A 21,647-nucleotide genomic window follows, 5' to 3' on the forward strand; every position below is an offset into this window, starting at 1 on the left:
TACCCCTTGATCCCTTAAGCCATAAGGGCCATATCTAACTCCGTCTTGAATATATCTAACGAACTGGCATCAACAACTCTCTGCGGTAGAGAATTCCACAGGCTAACGACTCACTGAGTGAAGAAGTTTCTCCTCATCTCAGTCCCAAATGGCCCACCCCCCCAATCCCTGGACTGTGACCCCTGGCTCCGGACGTCCCCAACATTGGGATAGTTTCCTTGAACAGTACTTTGTGAAACCAAGGAGCAGGTTATCTTAGATCTGGTACTGTGTAATGAGACAGGTTTAATAAATGATCTCCTAGTAAAGGATCCTCGAGGAATGAGTGACCATAAAATGATTGAATTTCAAATTCAGTTGGAGGGTGAGAAAGTAGGATCTAAAACCAGTGTTCTGAGCTTAAATAAAGGAGACAGAAGAACATAAGAATTAGGAACAGGAGTAGGCCATCTAGCCCCTCGAGCCTGCTCCGCCATTCAACAAGATCATGGCTGATCTGGCCGTGGACTCAGCTCCACTTACCCGCCCGTTCCCCATAACCCTTAATTCCCTTATTGGTTAAAAATCTATCTATCTGTGATTTGAATATATTCAATGAGCTAGCCTCAACTGCTTCCTTGGGCAGAGAATTCCACAGATTCACAACCCTCTGGGAGAAGACATTCCTTCTCAACTCGGTTTTAAATTGGCTCCCCCGTATTTTGAGGCTGTGCCCCCTAGTTCTAGTCTCCCCAACCAGTGGAATCAACCTCTCTGCCTCTATCTTGTCTATCCCTTTCATTATTTTAAGTGTTTCTATAAGATCACCCCTCATCCTTCTGAACTCCAACGAGTAACATAGAAACATAGAAAATAGGTGCAGGAGTAGGCCATTCGGCCCTTCTAGCCTGCACCGCCATTCAATGAGTTCATGGCTGAACATTCAACTTCAGTACCCCATTCCTGCTTTCTCGCCATACCCCTTGATCCCCCTAGTAGTAAGGACCTCATCTAACTCCTTTTTGAATATATTTAGTGAATTGGCCTCAACAACTTTCTGTGGTAGAGAATTCCACAGGTTCACCACTCTCTGGGTGAAGAAGTTCCTCCGCATCTCGGTCCTAAATGGCTTACCCCTTATCCTTAGACTGTGACCTCTGGTTCTGGACTTCCCCAACATTGGGAACATTCTTCCTGCATCTAACCTGTCTAACCCGTCAGAATTTTAAATGTTTCTATGAGGTCCCCTCTCATTCTTCTGAACTCCAGTGAATACAAGCCCAGTTGATCCAGTCTTTCTTGATAGGTCAGTCCCGCCATCCCGGGAATCAGTCTGGTGAACCTTCGCTGCACTCCCTCAATAGCAAGAATGTCCTTCCTCAGGTTAGGAGACCAAAACTGTACACAATACTCCAGGTGTGGCCTCACCAATGCCCTGTACAACTGTAGCAACACCTCCCTGCCCCTGTACTCAAATCCCCTTGCTATGAAGGCCAACATGCCATTTGCTTTCTTAACCGCCTGCTGCACCTGCATGCCAACCTTCAATGACTGATGTACCATGACACCCAGGTCTCTTTGCACCTCCCCTTTTCCTAATCTGTCACCATTCAGATAATAGTCTGTCTCTCTGTTTTTACCACCAAAGTGGATAACCTCACATTTATCCACATTATACTTCATCTGCCATGCATTTGCCCACTCACCTAACCTATCCAAGTCGCTCTGCAGCCTTAGGCAGCATCCTCCTCGCAGCTCACACTGCCACCCAACTTAGTGTCATCCGCAAATTTGGAGATACTACATTTAATCCCCTCATCTAAATCATTAATGTACAGTGTACAGTGTAAAGATCCAGTCTACTCAATCTATCATCTTAAGATAACCCCCTCATCTCCGGAATCAGCCTAGTGAATCGTCTCTGTACCCCCTCCAAAGCTAGTATATCCTTCCTTAAGTAAGGTGACCAAAACTGCACGCAGTACTCCAGGTGCGGCCTCACCAATACCCTGTACAGTTGCATCAGGAACTCCCTGCTTTTGTACTCCATCCCTCTCGCAAAGAAGGCCAACATTCCATTCACCTTCCCAATTACCTGCTGCACCTGCAAACTAACTTTTTGGAATTCATGCACAAGGACGAGAGGAGGGACTGGAGTGCATCATCACGCCCGGCAACCAAATTTTAATTTGATTTTACGTTTTTAAGTTTAATTTGTTTTAATTGCCGGTGCTTTTAGTGTCCCCCTTCCCTTTTATAGGGGGCACTGGGGAAAATTGTGAATTTAGTGCCCAAAAAAAAAAACCCAAAAAAACCAAAAAAACAGAAAAAAAAACACAAAAAAGGGAAAAAAAAAAAAGGGCCTTGTAAATGTCTGGAGTGTCACCCAGGTCGGGTGGCACAGTTTAATGTTTATGTTTTGCAGGTAGACTCTAAAATTATTTCATGCACAAGGACGAGAGGTGGGCACCGGAGGGACTGGAGTGCATCATCACGCCCGGCAACCAAATTTTAATTTGATTTTACGTTTTTAAGTTTAATTTGTTTTAATTGCCTGTGCTTTTAGTGTCCCCCTTCCCTTTTATAGGGGGCACTGGGGAAAATTGTGATTTTAGTGTCCAAAAAAAAACAAAAAAAGAAAAACACAAAAAAAAACAAAAAAAAGGGGGGAAAAAAAAAAGGGCCTTGTAAATGTCTGGAGTGTCACCCAGGTCGGGTGGCACCGTTTAATGTTTTATGTTTTGCAGGTGAACTCCAAAAAGAGTTTCATGCACAAGGACGAGAGGTGGGCACCGGAGGGACTGGAGTGCATCACGTTTTTAAGTTTAATTTGTTTTAATTGCCGGTACTTTTAGTGTCCCCCTTCCCTTTTATAGGGGGCACTGGGGAAAATTGTGATTTTAGTGCCCAAAAAAAAAAACCAAAAAAAGAAAAACACAAAAAAAAACAAAAAAAAGGGGGAAAAAAAAAAGGGCCTTGTAAATGTCTGGAGTGTCACCCAGGTCGGGTGGCACCGTTTAATGTTTTATGTTTTTGCAGGTGAACTCCTAAAAGAGTTTCATGCACAAGGACGAGAGGTGGGCACCGGAGGGACTGGAGTGCATCATCACGCCTGGCAACCAAATTTTAATTTGATTTTACGTTTTAAAGTTTAATTTGTTTTAATTGCCGGTGCTTTTAGTGTCCCCCTCCCCTTTTATAGGGGGCACTGGGGAAAAAATGTGATTTTAGCGCCCAAAAAAAAAAAGAAAAAAAAAAGAAACACACAAAAAAAAAACACAAAAAAGAAAAAAAGAGCCTTGGAAATGTCTGCTGTGTCATCCAGGGCGGGTGGCACGGTTTAATGTTTTATGTTTTACAGGTAGACTCTAAAAGAGTTTCATGCACAAGGACGAGAGGTGGGCACCGGAGGGACTCGAGTGCATCATCACGCCCGGCAACCAAATTTTAATTTGATTTTACGTTTTAAAGTTTAATTTGTTTTAATTGCCAGTGCTTTTAGTGTCCCCCTTCCCTTTTATAGGGGGCACTGCGGAAAAAATTTGATTTTAGTGCCCAAAAAAAAGAAAAACACAAAAAAAAACAAAAAAGAAAAAAAAAGGGCCTTGTAAATGTCTGGTGTGTCATCCAGGTCGGGTGGCACCAATTAGTTTTATGTTTTACAGATAAACTCCAAAAGAGTTTCATGCACAAGGACCCCCAGATCCCTCTACACCGCAACATGTTGTAATTTCTCCCCATTCAAATAATATTCCCTTTTACTGTTTTATTTTCCAAGGTGGATGACCTCACATTTTCCGACATTGTATTCCATCTGCCAAACCTTAGCCCATTCGCTTAACCTATCTAAATCTCTTTGCAGCCTCTCTGTGTCCTCTACACAACCCGCTTTCCCACTCATCTTTGTGTCATCTGCAAAATTTGTTACACTACACTCTGTCCCCTCTTCCAGGTCATCTATGTATATTGTAAACAGTTGTGGTCCCAGCACCGATCCCTGTGGCACACCACTAACCACCGATTTCCAACCCGAAAAGGACCCATTTATCCCGACTCTTTGCTTTCTGTTAGCCAGCCAATTCTCTATCCATGCTAATACATTTCCTCTGACTCCGCGTACCTTTATCTTCTGCAGTAACCTTTTGTGTGGCACCTTATCGAATGCCTTTTGGAAATCCAAATACACCACATCCATCGGTACACCTCCATCCACCATGCTCGTTATATCCTCAAAGAATTTCAGTAAATTAGTTGCACATGATTCCCTTTCATGAATCCATGTTGCGTCTGCTTGATTGCACTATTTCTATCTAGATGTCCCGCTATTTCTTCCTTAATGATAGCTTCAAGCATTTTCCCCACTACAGATGTTAAACTAACCGGCCTATAGTTACCTGCCTTTTGCCTGCCCCTTTTTTTTATAAACAGAGGCGTTACATTAGCTGCTTTCCAATCCGATGGTACCTCCCCAGAGTCCAGAGAATTTTGGTAGATTATAACGAATGCATCTGCTATAACTTCCGCCATCTCTTTTAATAACCTGGGATGCATTTCATCAGGACCAGGGGACTTGTCTACCTTGAGTCCCATTAGCCTGTCCAGCACTACCCCCCTAGTGATAGTGATTATCTCAAGGTCCTCCCTTCCCATATTCCCGTGACCAGCAATTTTTGGCATGGTTTTTGTGTCTTCCACTGTGAAGACCGAAGCAAAATAATTGTTTACGGTCTCAGCCATTTCCACATTTCCTATTATTAAGAGACGACAAAGATATGAAGGCAAAGTTGGCTAACGTGGACTGGGAAAATAGGTTAAAGTGTGGGACGGTTGATGAGCAGTGGCAGACATTTAAAGAGATATTTCATAACTTTCAACAAAAATATATCCCAATTAGAAGGAAAGACTGTAAGAGAAGGGATAACCATCCATGGCTAACTAAGAAAATAAGGGATGGTATCAAATTGAAAACAAGGGCATACAATGTGGCCAAGACTAGTGGGAGGCCAGAGGACTGGGAAACTTTTAAAAGCCAGCAAACGACTAAAAAAATAATAGAGGGAAGATAGATTATGAAAGTAAACTAGCACGAAATATAAAAACAGATAGTATGAGTTTCTACAGGTACATAAAAAGGAAAAGAGTGACTAAAGTAAATGTTGGTTCCTTTGAGACTGGGGAATTAATAATGGGGAACAGGGAAATGGCAGAGACTTTGAACAAATATTTTGTAGAAATATCAAGGTAGAAAACACTAAAAACATCCCAATAGTGGATAATCAAGGGGCTATAGGAAGGGAGGCACTTAATACAATTACTATCACGAAAGTGGTAGTACTTGGTAAAATAATGGGATTAAAGGCAGACAAGTCCCCTGAACCTGATGGCTTGCATCCTCGGTTGTTAAAAGAAGTGGCTGCAGGAATAGTAGATGCATTGTTTGTAATCTACCAAAATTCCCTGGATTCTGGGGTGGCCCCAGCGGATTGGAAAATCGCAAATGTAACGCCCCTATTTAAAAAAGGAGGCAGACAGAAAGCAGGAAACTATAGACCAGTTAGCTTAACATCTGTCGTTGGGAAAATGCTGGGGTCCATTATTAAGGAAGTAGTAGCAGGACATTTGGAAAAGCATAATTCAATCAAGCAGAGTCAGCATGGTTTTATGAAAGGGAAATCACGTTTGACAAATTTGCTGGAGTTCTTTGAGGATGTAACGAGCAGGGTGGATAAGGGGGGGACCAGTGAATTTCCAGAAGGCATTCGATAAGGTGCCACATAAAAGGTTACTGCACAAGATAAAAATTCACGGGGTTGGGTGTACTATAATAGCATGGATAGAGGATTGGCTAACAGAAATCAGAGAGTCGGGATAAATGGGTCATTTTCCAGTTGGCAAACAGTAACTAATGGGGTGTTGCAGGGATCAGTGCTGGTGCCTCAACTATTTACAATCTATATCAATGATTTGGATGAAGGGACTGAGTATAATGTAGCCAAGTTTGCTGATGATACAAAGATGGGTGGCAAAGCAAATTGTGAGCAAAATCTGCAAAGGCATATAGACAGACTAAGTGAGTGGGCAAAAATTGGCAGATGGAGTATGTGGGAAAATGTGAGGTTATCCACTTCGGCAGAAAAAAGAGAAAAGCAAATTATAATTTAAATGGAGAAAAATTGCAAAGTGCTGCAGTACAGAGGAACCTGGGGGTCCTTGTGCATGAAACACAAAAAGTTGGTATGCAGGAACAGCAAGTAATCAGGAACGCAAATGGGATGTTGGCCTTTATTGCAAGGGGGATGGAGTATAAAAGCAGAGAAGTCCTGCTACTACTGTACAGGGTATTGGTGAGGCCACATCTAGAGTACTGCGTACAGTTTTGGACTCCGTATTTAAGGAAGGATGTACTTGTATTGGAGGCTGTCCAGAGAAGGTTCACTAGGTTGATTCTGGAGATGTGGGGGTTGACTTATGAAGATAGGTTGAGCCTATACTCATTGGAGTTCAGAAAAATGAGAGGTGATCTTATCAAAGCATGTAAGATAATGAGGGGGCTCGACAAGGTGGATGCAGAGAGGATATTTCCACTGATAGGGGAAACTAAAACTAGGAGACATAGTCTCAGAATAAGGGGCCTCCCATTTAAAACTGAGATGAGGAGGAATTTCTTCTCAGAGGGTTGTAAACCTGTGGAATTCTCTGCCCCAGAGAGCTGTGGAGGCTGGGTCATTGAATATATTAAAGTCAGAGATAGACAGATTTTTGAGCGATAAGGGAATAAAGGGTTATGGGGAGCGGGCAGGGAAGTGGAGCTGAGTCATGATCAGATCAGCCATGATTTTATTGAATGGAAGAGCCGGCTCGAGGGGCCAAATGGCCTACTCCTGCTCCTATTTCTTATGTTCTAGGACAGATTCAAATAGACTTCCAGGCTACAGCAGAGCTGTGATTGTCAGACAGGAAGCAAAGAGTAAGGGTAAATGGGTACTTTTCAGAATGGCAGGCAGTGACTAGTGGGGTACCGCAAGGTTCTGTGCTGGGGCCCCAGCTGTTTACATTGTACATTAATGATTTAGACGAGGGGATTAAATGTAGTATCTCCAAATTTGCGGATGACACTAAGTTGGGTGGCAGTGTGAGCTGCGAGGAGGATGCTATGAGGCTGCAGAGTGACTTGGATAGGTTAGGTGAGTGGGCAAATGCATGGCAGATGAAGTATAATGTGGAAAAATGTGAGGTTATCCACTTTGGTGGTAAAAACAGAGAGACAGACTATTATCTGAATGGTGACAGATTAGGAAAAGGGGAGGTGCAACGAGACCTGGGTGTCATGGTACATCAGTCATTGAAGGTTGGCATGCAGGTACAGCAGGCGGTTAAGAAAGCAAATGGCATGTTGGCCTTCATTGCGAGGGGATTTGAGTACAGGGGCAGGGAGGTGTTGCTACAGTTGTACAGGGCCTTGGTGAGGCCACACCTGGAGTATTGTGTACAGTTTTGGTCTCCTAACTTGAGGAAGGACATTTTTGCTATTGAGGGAGTGCAGCGAAGATTCACCAGACTGATTCCCGGGATGGTGGGACTGACCTATCAAGAAAGACTGGATCAACTGGGCTTGTATTCACTGGAGTTCAGAAGAATGAGAGGGGACCTCATAGAAACGTTTAAAATTCTGACGGGTTTAGACAGGTTAGATGCAAGAAGAATGTTCCCAATGTTGGGGAAGTCCAGAACCAGGAGTCACAGTCTAAGGATAAGGGGTAAGCCATTTAGGACCGAGATGAGGAGAAACTTCTTCACCCAGACAGTGGTGAACCTGTGGAATTCTCTTCCACAGAAAGTAGTTGAGGCCAATTCACTAAATATATTCAAAATGGAGTTAGAAGTCCTTACTACTCGGGGGATCAAGGGGTATGGCGAGAAAGCAGGAAGGGGGTACTGAAGTGCATGTTCAGCCATGAACTCATTGAATGGCGGTGCAGGCTAGAAGGGCTGAATGGCCTACTCCTGCACCTATTTTCTATGTTTCTATGATTTCATATTAGTCTACACTCCTGTGGATGATGCTCAGTTTCATGCTGTTTGATGTACTGTAGATAAATTATAAATATTAACATAATAGGAAATCTCAAAACAGATTGGGCTCCAGATGAAAAACCCAAGAGTGAAAAAAGAGATGGCACGTGAGACCCCTGTCCATATCTTCAACGGCTCAATAGATTCAGGAATTGTTCTCTTAGTTTGGAAGGTAGATTTTCAAAAAAGGAAACAAGCCAGTACCAGGGAACCAGTCACGGGGAGATGCTTGAAGGGATTGTAAGCGATGCTTAGGAATGCTTATCTGCAGATCTTTCACCTTAGTTTCAAGGTTAGTTTCACTGCCTGGCCCCCGCGTGGAAATTAATAGGGAATCGAGGGATTCACCAGCCATTGCGTATAGTGGGCAAATCGCGGTTGGACAATGCACAAGATATATAAAACGAGTGTGCTGGATTTCCTACCTATTTACAGATTAGTTCAGATTTACAGATTGGCGAGGACCAGGGGTCATACATTTAAAGTTCAAGATCCGAAACAGGCTAGATATTAGGCACTGATTCTGTGACTCTTTAAAAGGAAGCTGGACCGGTGTTCTTCATTGGGGCAGAGATCGCATCTTATAAAATGCAAGTGATTTAAACAGTTAACATAAGGCATGGTTAATGGGATCACCTGGACTGGTTTTGATCAGCTGAGAGAGTTGGAAAGGAATTTTCCCGATCCCTCTTTTTTGGCCTTAGGTTTTGCTTTCTGTTTTTTTTGCCTCTCAAGAGATTATATGGTTGCAGGGATGGAGTAGGAAGTGGCTAGTTGTGATGCTCCAGCCATCATGACTGTGGTGCAGCCTTAATAGACCATTTGGTGTTTTCCTAAAGAATTGGGGTACTTTTTGTTATAACAGAGTAAATTATGGAGCTATATGGACCCTTGAAAGAGTTTTTTTTTAATTATGAATGTATGAGACAGAGTAGATAGAAACAGACTGTTTCCAATGGTTGAGGTGTCTTGAACAGGAAAACATAGAAACAAGATGAATTTTAAGAGATTAAGGTCAGAGGCATGAAGAAGCATTTTTATACAGATGATTGAGGCTGTGGAACGCAATACCAAAGTTGGTGATTGAAGAGACCATGTCATCATTTAACAATTGCTTTGATAAGTGATTGAAGGACAAGGGATTAGGATTTCTGCTTGAGTGGAGGGTAAACACCAATATGGACTGGTGCGGCCAAGCAGTCTGATTCCATGTTGCCATCTCTATGTAATTCTGATCTAACTCCCCCCACCACATCCCCTTGATCACCCCCACATCCTCTTCCCGACAGCCCCCTTCCACGGTCCCCTTCTTCACCCGTTCCCCACATCCCCTTTTCTTCCCCACATCCCCTTTTCACCCCCACATCCCCCTTCCCCTGTTCACCCCCACATCCCCCTTCGCCTGTTCACCCCCGTTCTATGTTCCCCACACACTCCCCTTCCCCACTCGTGTTCCCCCTACACTCTTATAAGGGGGGGGGGGCAGTTCTCTCGGGGCCCCGGTGCCTCTAGGCTCACACAAGCCGGCCACCTTGACCGAACGCACCTTCACCAGCCAGACCCCCGTGTTGAGCTTCACTCCGGTTAAATCCAGCTCCCCCTTCTCGCCCATTTCCGCCTGGGAAACTACCGCCGCTCCGTCACTGGCCGTGCGCTCCCGCCGCCGCTCCGTCACTAGCCGCGCTCCCGCCGCCACGGTGGCCGGCGGGGTCAGACCGAACCCGATTGTCGAAATTTCTGACGGCAGTGTGGAAAGCAACAGTACATTTAGCCACAGTACCTTTGGAAGCCGTAGTCAGAGATCCCGTGTCGAGCAGCTCGTAATGATTGTGGAAGAAGCATAATTAAAAGTGATTTGATCTATAATAATAAACAACTGGATGAATAAAGCCATAAGGGAACAATTGAGGGGAAGGAAAGAGGCATAAATTAAGTACATCTTCTTCTCAGGCAGTCCCCCGGAGTCGAGGATGACTTGCTTCCACACTAATATGAGTTCGAAGGTGACTGATGAGACCAATGCGGGATCTACAGTCTCTGTCACAGGTGGGCAGATGGTGGGTGGGGTGCTTGGTTTGTCCTTTGCTCTTTCCGCTGTTTTACTTGGCTTCCGTGTGCTCCCGACGGAGAAACTCAAAGTGTTCGGCGCCTTCTCGGATGCTTCACCTCCACTTTAAACGGTCTTTGGCCAGGGATTCCCAAGAGTCGGTGGGGATGTTACATTTGTTCAAGGAGGCTTTGAAGTGTTTTCTCTGCCCTCCTGGGACTCGCTTGCCGTGATGGAACTCGGAGTAGAGTACTTGTTTCGGGAGTCTTGTATCAGGCATGGGGACAATGTGGTCCGTCCTTTAGGACATAGACAGCAGGGGAGTGCATGATAAGGGAAAGTACGAAAAGATTAGAGATGTAAAAGAAAATTAAGAAAGCAAAGAGGAACCATGAAAATAAATTATCAAGGAACATAAAACAAAATAGTAAAATATTTTACAAGCACATCAATAAAAAAAGGAAGGTTAGGATGGGAATAGGGCCATTAAGGGATAGACAGGACAATACAGGTAATGATAGAGAGATGGCAGAAATATTAAATCATTATTTTGTTTTAGTATTTACCAGGGAGATCGAACAGGTGGACATGACATTGGATGATAAGATTAGTCATGAGATAAGGACACTTAAAATAAAAAAGGGGATATATTAAATAAACTAATCAAACTCAAAAGAGGACAAAACCCCTGGTCTAGCTAGATGGATTGAATCCACGCATTTTAAAAGAATCTAGAAAGAGATAGCAGAGGCATTACTACACATATTTAATAACTCGTTAGAAAAAGGTGTAATGTCAGAGGACTGGCAGATAGCTAACTACATGTGCAGGAAGTGTATCCTGCTGCAGCACCTGACAGACTGCATTGCGGCACTGGAGCTGCGGGTGGATTCACTCTGGAGCACTTGCGATGTTGAGGATGCTGTGAATAGCACGTTTAGTGAGTTGGTCTTACCGCAGGTAAAGGTTACACAGACAGATAGGGAATGGGAGACCAACAGGATGAGCAGTGGAAGGAAGGTAGTGCAGGGGTCCCCTGCGGCCATCCCCCTCCAAAACAAATACACCGCTTTGGGTACTGTTCTGGGGGATGACTCATCAGGGGAGGGCAGCAGCAGCCAAATTCATGGCACCATGGGTGGCTCTGCTGCACAGGAGAGCAGGAAGAAGAGTGGGAGAGCTATAGTGGTAGGGGATTCTATTTTAAGGGGAATAGATAGACGTTTCTGCGGCCGCAATCGAGACTCCAGGATGGTATGTTGCCTCCCTGGTGCAAGGGTCAAGGATGTCTCGGTGCGGCTGCAGGACATTTTGGAGGGGGAGGGTGAACAGCCAGTTGTCGTGGTGCATATAGGTGAGAAGGAGGAACTGAAGGAAATCTTTATTAGACGGGAAATTGTGTTAGGGAAATTGATGGGATTGAAAGCCGATAAATCTCCGGGGCCTGATAGTCTGCATCCCAGAGTACTTAAGGAAGTGATCCGAGAAATAGTCGTGCATTGGTGATCATTTTTCAACAGTCTATCGACTCTGGATCAGTTCCTATGGACTGGAGGGTAGCTAATGTAACACCACTTTTTTAAAAAAGGAGGGAGAGTGTAAACGGGTAATTATAGACCGGTTAGCCTGACATCAGTAGTGGGGAAAATGTTGGAATCAATTATTAAAGATGAAATAGCAGCGCATTTGGAAAGCAGTGACGGGATCGGTCCAAGTCAGCATGGATTTATGAAAGGGAAATCGGGAAATCATGTTTGACAAATCTTCTAGAATTTTTTGAGGATGTAACTAATAGAGTGGACAAGGGACAGTGGATGTGGTGTATTTGGACTTTCAAAAGGCTTTTCACAAGGTCCCACACAAGAGATTAGTGTGCAAAGTTAAAGCACATGGTATTGGGGGTAATCTACTGACGTGGATAGAGAACTGGTTGGCAGACAGGAAGCAGAGAGTCGGGATAAACGGGTCCTTTTCAGAATGGCAGGCAGTGACTAGTGGAGTGCCGCAGGGCTCAGTGCTGGGACCCGAGCTATTTACAATATACATTAATGATTTAGATGAAGGAATTGAGTGTAATATCTCCAAGTTTGCAGATGACACTAAGCTGGGTGGCGGTGTGAGCTGTGAGGAGGACGCTAAGAGGCTGCAGGGTGACTTGGGACAGGTTAGGTGAGTGGGCAAATGCATGGCAGATGCAGTATAATGTGGATAAATGTGAGGTTATCCACTTTGGTGGTAAAAGCACGAAGGCAGAATATTATCTGAATGGCGGCAGATTAGGAAAAGGGGAGGTGCAACGAGACATGGGTGTCATGGTACATCAGTCATTGAAAGTTGGCATGCAGGTACAGCAGGTGGTGAAGAAAGCAAATGGTATGTTGGCCTTCATAGCTAGGGGATTTGTCTATAGGAGCAGGGAGATCTTGCTGCAGGGCCCTGGTGAAGCTCACCTGGAATATTGTGTTCATTTGGTCTCCTAATCTGAGGAAGGACGTTCTTGCTATTGAGGGAGTGCAGCGAAGGTTCATCAGACTGATTCTCGGGATGGCAGATCTGACATATGAGGAGAGACTGGATCGACTGGGCCTGTATTCACTGGCGTTTAGAAGGATGAGAGGAGATCTATAAAATTCTGACGGGACTGGACCAAGTTAGATGCAGGAAGAATGTTCCCGATGCTGGGGAAGTCCAGAACCAGGGGACACAGTCTAAGGATAAGGACTGAGATGAGGAGAAACTTCTTCACTCAGAGAGTTGTTAACCTGTGGAATTCTCTACTGCAGAAGTTGTTGATGCCAGTTGATTGGATATATTCAAGAGGGAGTTAGATATGGCCCTTACGGCTAAAGGGATCAAGGGGTATGGAGAGAAAGCAGGAAAGGGGTACTGAGGGAATGATCAGCCATGATCTTATTGAATGGCGGTGCAGGCTCGGAGGGCCGAATGGCCTACTCCTGCACCTATTTTCTATGTTTCTATGTTTCTAATGTAATACCTATATTTAAGAAGAGGGATAGAACATGTCCAGGGAATTATAGACCAGTCAGCTTACATTGGTGGTAGGAAAAATAATGGAATCCCTACTAAAGGAGATAATAGAAGGACATCTAGAAACCAAAAATATAATGAATAGTCAGCATGGATTTCAAAAGGGAAATTCTTGCTTGACCAACCTCATTGAATTTTATGAAGAGGTAACAGAGAGAGGCTGCATCATCATCATAGGCAGTCCCTCGGAATCGAAGAAGACTTGCTTCCACTCCTAAAATTAGTTCTTTGATGGCTGAACAGTCCAACACGAGAGTCACAGACCCTGTCACAGGTGGGACAGATATTCGTCGGGGGAAGGGGGGTGGCACTGATTTGCTGCACGCTCCATCCGCTGCCTGCACCTGACCTCTTCACACTCACAACGTTGAGATTCGAAGAGCTCAAAGTCCTTCCAGATGCACTTTCTCCACCTAGGGCGATCTTCGGCCAGGGTCTCCCAAGTGTCAGTGGTGATGTCGTACTTCACCAGGGAGGCTTTGAGGGTGTCGTTGTAATGTTTCCGCTGCCCACCTTTGGCTCGTTTGCCATGAAGGAGCTCCGCGTAGAGCAATTGCTTAGGGAGTCTCTTGTCTGGCATGCAAACTAAGTGGCCTGCCAAGCGAAGCTGATCGAGTGTGGTTATTGCTTCAATGCTGGGGATGTTAGCCTGGGCGAGGACACTGATGTTGGTGCGTCTGTCCTCCCAGGGGATTTGCAGGATCTTGCAGAGACATCGTTGGTGATATATCTCCAGCGACTTGATGTGTCTTCTGTACATCGTCCATGCCTCTGATCCATACAGGAGGGCAGATATTACTACAGCCCTGTAGACCATGAGCTTGGTGGTAGGTTTGAGGGCCTGGTCCTCGAACACACTTTATCTCAGGTGGCCGAAGGCTGCACTGGAGTACTGGAGGCGATGTTGAATCTCCGCATCAATGTCTGCCTTTGTTGACAAGAGGCTCCCGAGGTATGGGAAGTGGTCCATGTTGTCGAGGGCCGCGCCGTGAATCTTGATGACTGCGGGGCAGTGCTGTGTGGCGAGGATAGGCTGGTGGAGGACCTTTGTCTTACGGATGTTAAGCGTAAGGCCCATGCTTTCATATGCCTTGGTGAATACTTCGACTATATCCTGGAGTTCAGCTTCAGAATGTGTGCAGACGCAGGCGTCGTCCGCGTACTGCAGCTCAACGACAGAGGTTTGGGTGATCTTGGACCTGGCCTGGAGGCGGCATAGGTTAAACAGCTTCCCACTGGTTCTGTAGTTTAGTTCCACTCCAGAGGGGAGCTTGTTGACTGTAAGGTGTGATACGTCTTTACTACACAGTATAAATGCACACGAGGCCCATGCTTGAGAGAAGGTCAGTCTGTGACCTGTCCTTTATTCCTTAGCACTCAAGTGATGAAGGTGGGTGGAGCTTCCCCTTTTATACCTGAAGGTCCAGGTTAGGAGTGTTTCCCACCTAGTGGTCAGTGTTCTCACGGTGTACAACTTAGGTCAGTTTATAAATGGGTTACAATGCTGGTTGAACACATGACATCACCTCCCCCCCCCAAAGTCTTATTGGGAACACAGGTTGAGTCTCTGGTGGTTTACGCTCCCTTGTAGAGCGCCTGAGTTGGGGCTCCGGTTGTTGGCCGCTGGCCTGAGTGTCTGCTGTTTGCAGTGCCTCAGGCCTGTCCGGACTGCCCACAGTGACTGGGCTCTCCTCCCTTTGGTTCCTGTGTTCGGTCACCTGTGGTGGAGTGAACTCTATATCGTGTTCTTCCTCTGCTTCTTCTATGGGGTTGCTGAATCTCCTTTTTGTTTGATCCACATGTTTGCGGCAGATTTGTCCATTGGTAAGTTTAACTACCAGAATCCTATTTCCCTCTTTGGCAACCACAGTGCCTGCGAGCCATTTGGACCCTGCAGCATAGTTGAGGACAAAAACAGGATCATTTACATCAATACATCGCGCCCTCGCATTCCTGTCATGGTAGTGATATTGTGACTGGCGCCTGCTCTCGACAATTTCTTTCATGGTGGGGTGTATAAGGGATAATCGGGTTTTGAGCGTCCTTTTCATTAGTAGCTCTGCGGGTGGAACCCCTGTGAGCGAGTGTGGTCGGGATCTATAGGCCAACAGGAGGCGTGATAAGCGGGTTTGTAGGGAACCCCCTTGGAATCTGAGCATCCCCTGTTTGATTATCTGCACTGCTCGTTCTGCCTGGCCGTTTGAGGCCGGCTTGAACGGTGCCGTTCTAACATGGTTAATTCCATTGCCTGCCATGAAGTCCTGGAATTCAGTGCTTGTGAAGCACGGGCCATTGTCGCTGACCAAGATGTCCGGTAGACCGTGGGCGGCGAACATTGCCCGTAGACTTTCTACCGTGGCAGAGGATGTGCTTGAATTTAAAATGTCACTCTCGATCCATTTGGAGTAGGCGTCTACTACAACCAAAAACATTTTCCCCATGAAAGGACCTGCGTAGTCCACATGGATGCGTGACCAAGGCTTGGCGGGCCATGGCCAGGGGCTAAGGAGGGCTTCCCTGGGCGCATGGCCCAGCTGGGCACACGTGTTGCACCTGCAAACACAAAGTTCCAGATCTGCATCTATCGCTGGCCACCAAACGTGTGACCTGGCAATTGCCTTCATCGTGACAATGCCCGGGTGCCCATTGTGGAGTTCTCTAATGAACACCTCTCTGCCCACCTGGGGCATGACTACGCGGTTTCCCCACAGTAGGCAATCGGCCTGAATCGAGAGTTCATCCTTGCGCCTGTGAAATGGTTTAAATTTCTCAGGGCATGCCCTGTACGTGGCTGCCCAGTCCCCATTCAGGACACATTTCTTGACTAGAGACAATAGCGGGTCTCTATTTGTCCAGACTTTAATCTGACGGGCTGTCACGGGTGAGCCTTCGCTTCCGAAAGCTTCAACAGCCATGACCATCTCAGCACCATGCTCGGTAGCCCCCTCAGTGGTGGCTAGTGGGAGCCTGCTGAATGCATCGGCGCAGTTTTCGGTGCCCGGTCCGTGCCGAATTGTGTAGTCATAGGCAGCTAACGTGAGTGCCCACCTCTGTATGCGGGCCGATGCGTTTGCATTTATGGCCTTGTTGTCGGCCAAAAGGGACGTTAGGGGTTTGTGATCTGTCTCCAGCTCAAATTTCCTGCCAAACAGGTACTGGTGCATTTTCTTTACCGCATATACACATGCGAGCGCCTCCTTTTCTACCATCCCGTAGCCCCTTTCTGCCTGGGACAGACTCCTGGAGGCATAAGCTACCGGCTGTAACTGACCCTTGGCATTGACATGCTGCAACACACACCCGACACCATAGGACGACGCATCGCACATTAACACAAGTTTCTTACATGGGTCATATAGCGTTAACAGATTGTTGGAACATAACAAATTGCGTGCTCTATTAAAAGCCCTTTCCTGGCTGTCCCCCCAGCACGTGTAGCGGCTCTAGCAGCGTGCTCAATTTGGGAAGAAAGTTACCAAAATAGTTCAGGAGCCCCAGGAACGAATGCAGCTCCGTCGTGTTACGGGGTCTGGGTGCTCTCTGGATCGCTTCCATCTTGGATGCAGTTGGGCTGATCCCGTCTGCTGCTACCCTCATCCCCAGGAATTCTACCTCTGGAGCTAGGAAGACGCACTTCGCCTTTTTCAGTCGCAGACCTACCCGGTCCAGTCTGCGTAGCACCTCCTCCAGGTTGTGGAGGTGTTCTTCAGTATCGTAACCCGTAATGAGGATGTCGTCCTGAAAAACCACCGTCCCTGGAATCGACTTGAGGAGGCTTTCCATATTTCGTTGGAAGATCGCGGCGGCCGAGCGAATCCCGAACGGACATCTGTTGTACTCAAGCAACCCCTTGTGTGTCGTGATGGTGGTCAGCTTCTTCGACTCACTCGCCAGCTCCTGGGTCATGTAAGCTGAGGTCAGGTCCAATTTTGAAAAAAGTTTGCCACCGGATAGCGTCACAAAGAGGTCCTCCGCTCTCGGTAGCGGGTACTGGTCTTGGAGTGACACCCGATTGATGGTGGCCTTGTAATCGCCACATATCCTGACCGACCCATCCGCCTTGAGCACCGGCACAATCGCGCTTGCCCAGTCACTGAATTCGACTGGCGAGATGATGCCTTCCCTCAACAGGCGGTCCAATTCGCTTTCTATCTTTTCCCGCATCACATACGGCACCGCTCTGGCCTTGTGGTGTACTGGTCTGGCGTCCGGGTTTATGTGAATCACTACCTTGGCCCCATGAAAGTGCCAATGCCGGGTTGAAATAATGAGTCAAATTTGTCCAGGACCTGTGAGCATGATACTCCACAAGAGGAAATTGCATTGACATCGCCCCATTTCCAGTTCATGACAGCAAGCCAACTCCTCCCCAGTAGTGCGGGACCGTCCCCTGGGACAATCCAGAGTGGCAACCTGTTCTCCGAATCTTTGTGGGTCACGACTACCATGGTGCTGCCTAGCACCGGAATGATCTGCTTTGTGTAAGTCCGTAGCTGTGCGTCAATCGGCGATAATTTTGGCCTCCTGGCCTTGGATGCCCACAACTTTTTGAACTGTTTGATACCCATCAGGGACTGGCTGGCACCCGTGTCTAACTCCATTGATACTGGGATGCCATTGAGGAGCACTTTCATCATTATCGGTGGCGTCCTGGTGTATGAACTGTATACATGCTCCACATGAACTCGCTGAACTTCAGCTTCCAGCGATTTCCCCCAGTGTCCATTTCTGCAATTTCTGCAGGTATTTTGCTCATCTCTGCAAACTCCGGCTGAATGTATGCCTCCACGCCTCCAGCATGAGTTGCGGTTTGAAACAAAAGGTCCCTTGCCAGTCGATCGTCCCTGACTGCCCCTGTTATTGTCCTTGAGTGCACCATTAACAGGTGTTGATGGCCCCATTACTGGCCGCATTGTCCCTTGCAATGGCGTGAATCGCTGTTCAGCTTGCCATTGTCTCTGTCAAACTCCCCCTCTGGGTTCGACTACATGTTGGGGCATGCCTGACTGCCCTTGTCTGCCTGGAGAACTGTGTGCTGCTTTAACAATGTTGAATCTCTGTCCCAACCATTCCTTAACACAGTACCTCTCGTCTGTTCTGCTAGTGGCCATGCTCGCGTGGTTTAAATCCCAGTTTCTTGTCGCCATTAATACGTCCTTACTACACAGTATAAATGCACACGAGGCCCATGCTTGAGAGAAGGTCAGTCTGTGACCTGTCCTTTATTCCTTAGCACTCAAGTGATGAAGGTGGGTGGAGCTTCCCCTTTTATACCTGAAGGTCCAGGTTAGGAGTGTCTCCCACCTAGTGGTCAGTGTTCTCACGGTGTACAACTTAGGTCAGTTTATACATGGGTTACAATGCTGGTTGAATACATGACAAGGTGGAGCGTGGCAGCAAGGAAGATTGAGAAGAGGGTTGGTGCGATGACGCAGCCTTGTTTGACCCCGATCCCGACGCGGAATGGGTCTGTAATGGATCCGCTGGTAAAGATCACGGCCTGCCTGCCATCGTGGAACAAGCGAAGGATATTGACAAACTTTTGGGGGCATCCAAAACGGAGGAGGACACTCCATAAGCCCTCACGGTCGACAGTGTCAAAGGTCTTTGTAAGATCGAAAAAGGCCATGTGTAAGGGCTGGCGCTGCTCCCTGCATTTTTCCTGCAGTTGTCATGCTGCAAAGATCATGTCCGTTGTTCTGTTGGGTACGAAATCCGCACTATGACTCCGGGAGGAGCTCCTCGGCCAGAAGAAGAAGATGATTGAGGAGAACTCTAGCGACAACCTTCCCTGTGGTTGATAGCAGTCAAATTTGTTCCCCTTTTTAAAAATGGCCACAATCACTGTCTCTGAGATCTCCCGGCATGCTCTCCTCCCTCCAAATGAGAGATGAGGTCATGTATCTGCGCCAACAGCACCTCTCCGCCATATTTTAGCGCCTCAGCAGGAATTCCATCCGCACCCGTAGCCTTGTTATTCTTGAGCTGTTTTATGGCTTTGTCTACTTCATGCATCGTTGGGGTTTCACTGAGGTGGTGGCGGGTTGCATGCTGATGGATGGAGTTGAGAACACTCGAGTCAAAGGCAGAGTCTAGACTGAGGAGATCTTCAAAGTGCTCCTTCCAGCGGGCCCTGACAGCCTGAGAGAGGAGGCATTGGTCATGCAGCAGATGTAATTTATCTAGATTTTCAAAAGGCCTTCGATAAGGTACCCCATAATAGACAGATGAACAAGGTCAGAGAATGCAGAGTCGGGACAAGTAGCAGAATGGATAGTTAGCTGGCTTCAAGACAGAAAGCAGAGAGTAGGGGTAAAAGGTAGCTATTTACAGTGGCAGAAGGTGGGTAGTGGAGTTCCACAAGGATTTGTGCTGGGACCTCTGTTGTTCAAAATTTTTATTAACGATTTAGACTTTGGAATCAAAAACACAATTTCTAAATTTGCGGACGACACCAAGTTGGTCAATACTGAGGAGGACTGCAACAAATTGCAGGAGGACATTAATAAACTTGCAGAATGGGCATATAATTGGCAAATGAAGTTCAACACAGATAAATATGAGGTCTTACATTTTGGTAGGAAGAATAGGGAGGTAATTTATTACTTGGAGGGTGCGAATCTCGATGGGGAGAGGAACAAAGGGATCTCGGCGTACAAGTACACAAATCACTAAAAGTTGCGACACAGGTTAGCAAGGCCGTATAAAATGCAAACCAAGCACTAGGGTTTATTTCTAGAGGTATAGAATTGAAAAGTAGGGAAGTTATGCTAAACCTGTATCGAATCTTGGTTAGACCACACTTATGAGTACTGCTTACAGTTCTGGTTGCCATATTATAAAAAGGATATAGAGGCACTGGAGAGAGTGCAGAGAAGATTTACAAGGATGATACCAGAAATGCGAGGGTATACATATGAGGAAAGGATGAACAGGCTGGATCTCTTTTCTCTTGAGAAGGCTGAGGGGTGACCTAATAGAGGTCTTTAAAATTATGAAAGATTTTGATAGTGTGGATACAGAATGTTTCCACTTGTGGGGAAGAGCATAACTAGAGGCCATCAATATAAGATAGTCACCAAGAAATCCAATAAAGAATTCAGAACTTCTTTACCCAAAGAATGGTGAAAGTGTGGAACTCACTACCACAGGGAGTGGTTGAAGCGAATAGTATAGATGCATTTAAGGGGAGCTTAGACAAGCACATGAGGGAGAAGGGAATAGAGGGTTATGCCAATAGATTTAGATGAGGAAAGATAGGAGCAGGCTCGTGTGGATCATAACCACTGCCAGTAGACTGGGCCAAATGGCATGTTTCTGTGCCATATGTCCCATGTAATCCTATGTAACTGTCTTTTAGCTTTCAGCTTCCGAGGCCCGAAGCTCTTGAATTTCCTTTGGTTCTCCTTTAAGATGCTCCTTAATTTCTACCTCTTTGACCAAGCCTCTCCTAATGTCTCCTTTTTTGGCTCAGTGTAAATTTTTGTCCGATTACACTCCTAGTGAAGCACTTTGGGATATTTTACTATGTTAAAGGTGCTATATAAATACAAGTTGTTGGTTTATAAAATTACTTTTACAACAACTTGTATTTATATAGCACCTTTAACGTAGTAAAACATGACAAGTCGCTTCCCAGGAGCATTATAAAACAAATTTGACACCGAGCCTCATATTAGGGCAGATGTCAAGAAGTAGGTTTTAAGGAGCCTCTTAAAAGGAGATAGAGAAATGGTTTAGGGAGGGAATTCTAGAACTTAGGGCCTCGGCAGCTGAAAGCACGGCCACTAACGATGGGGCGAAGGAAATCAGGGATGTGCCAAAATTGGAGGAATGCAGATATCTCGGGGGAATTGTAGAGCTGGAGATTACAGAGATAGGGAGGGACGAAGCCATGGTGGTATTTGAAAACAAGGATGAGAATTTTAAAATCAAGGTGTTGCTTAACTGGGAGCCAATATAGATCAGTGAGCACAGATGATGGGTGAACATGACTTGGTGTAAGTTAGGACACAGGCAGCAGAGTTTAGGATGACCTCAAGTTTATGTAGGGTAGAACATGGGAGGCTAGCCAGGAGAGCAATGGAATAGTCCAGTCTAGAGGTAACAAAGGCATGGTTGAGGGTTTCAGCAGCAGATGAGCTGAAGCAGGGGCAGAGTCGGGTGTTGTTCCGGAGGTGGAAATAGAAGTCTTAGTGATGGCGTGGATGTGGTCGGAAGTTCATCTCCAGGTCAAATATGTCACCTAGGTTGCAAACAGTCTGATTCAGCCTCAGACAGTTGTCTGGAAGTGATCTGTATTCTTTACTTGTATCTGGGACAGGAGTGAAACTAGCAAGACAGTGTTTATTTTCCATCCCTAGTTGCTGAGGGTGTTGAGTTAACCACATCGTGTGGGTCTGCAGAAATGTAGAGCTGGCAGATTCCCTTTCCCGAAGGACATTAGTGAACCAGTTGGATTTTTACAACAATCTGGCCAGCTCACAAATAACCAGATGCT

At 46.2% G+C, this 21,647-nt stretch overlaps 1 protein-coding gene across 2 annotated transcripts in view; it reads right to left on the reverse strand.

The window, feature by feature from the left end:
• The window catches only part of gtf2f2a (general transcription factor IIF, polypeptide 2a), a 118,386-nt gene extending 108,643 nt beyond the window's left edge, over window positions 1-9,743 (reverse strand). Inside the window, exon 1 of one of the 2 annotated variants that reach the window (XM_070894098.1) lies at window positions 9,599-9,743. In XM_070894098.1, coding sequence (XP_070750199.1) covers window positions 9,599-9,664 — 66 coding nt within the window. In that variant the 5' untranslated portion in view covers window positions 9,665-9,743. The remainder of the gene's footprint in view (window positions 1-9,598) is intronic. The other variant, XM_070894096.1, reaches the window with a different exon arrangement.
• Window positions 9,744-21,647: the final 11,904 nt, after the last annotated feature.

The sequence above is a fragment of the Pristiophorus japonicus genome, chromosome 11 (assembly GCF_044704955.1).
Source record: "Pristiophorus japonicus isolate sPriJap1 chromosome 11, sPriJap1.hap1, whole genome shotgun sequence".
NCBI classification, from domain to species: domain Eukaryota; kingdom Metazoa; phylum Chordata; class Chondrichthyes; family Pristiophoridae; genus Pristiophorus; species Pristiophorus japonicus.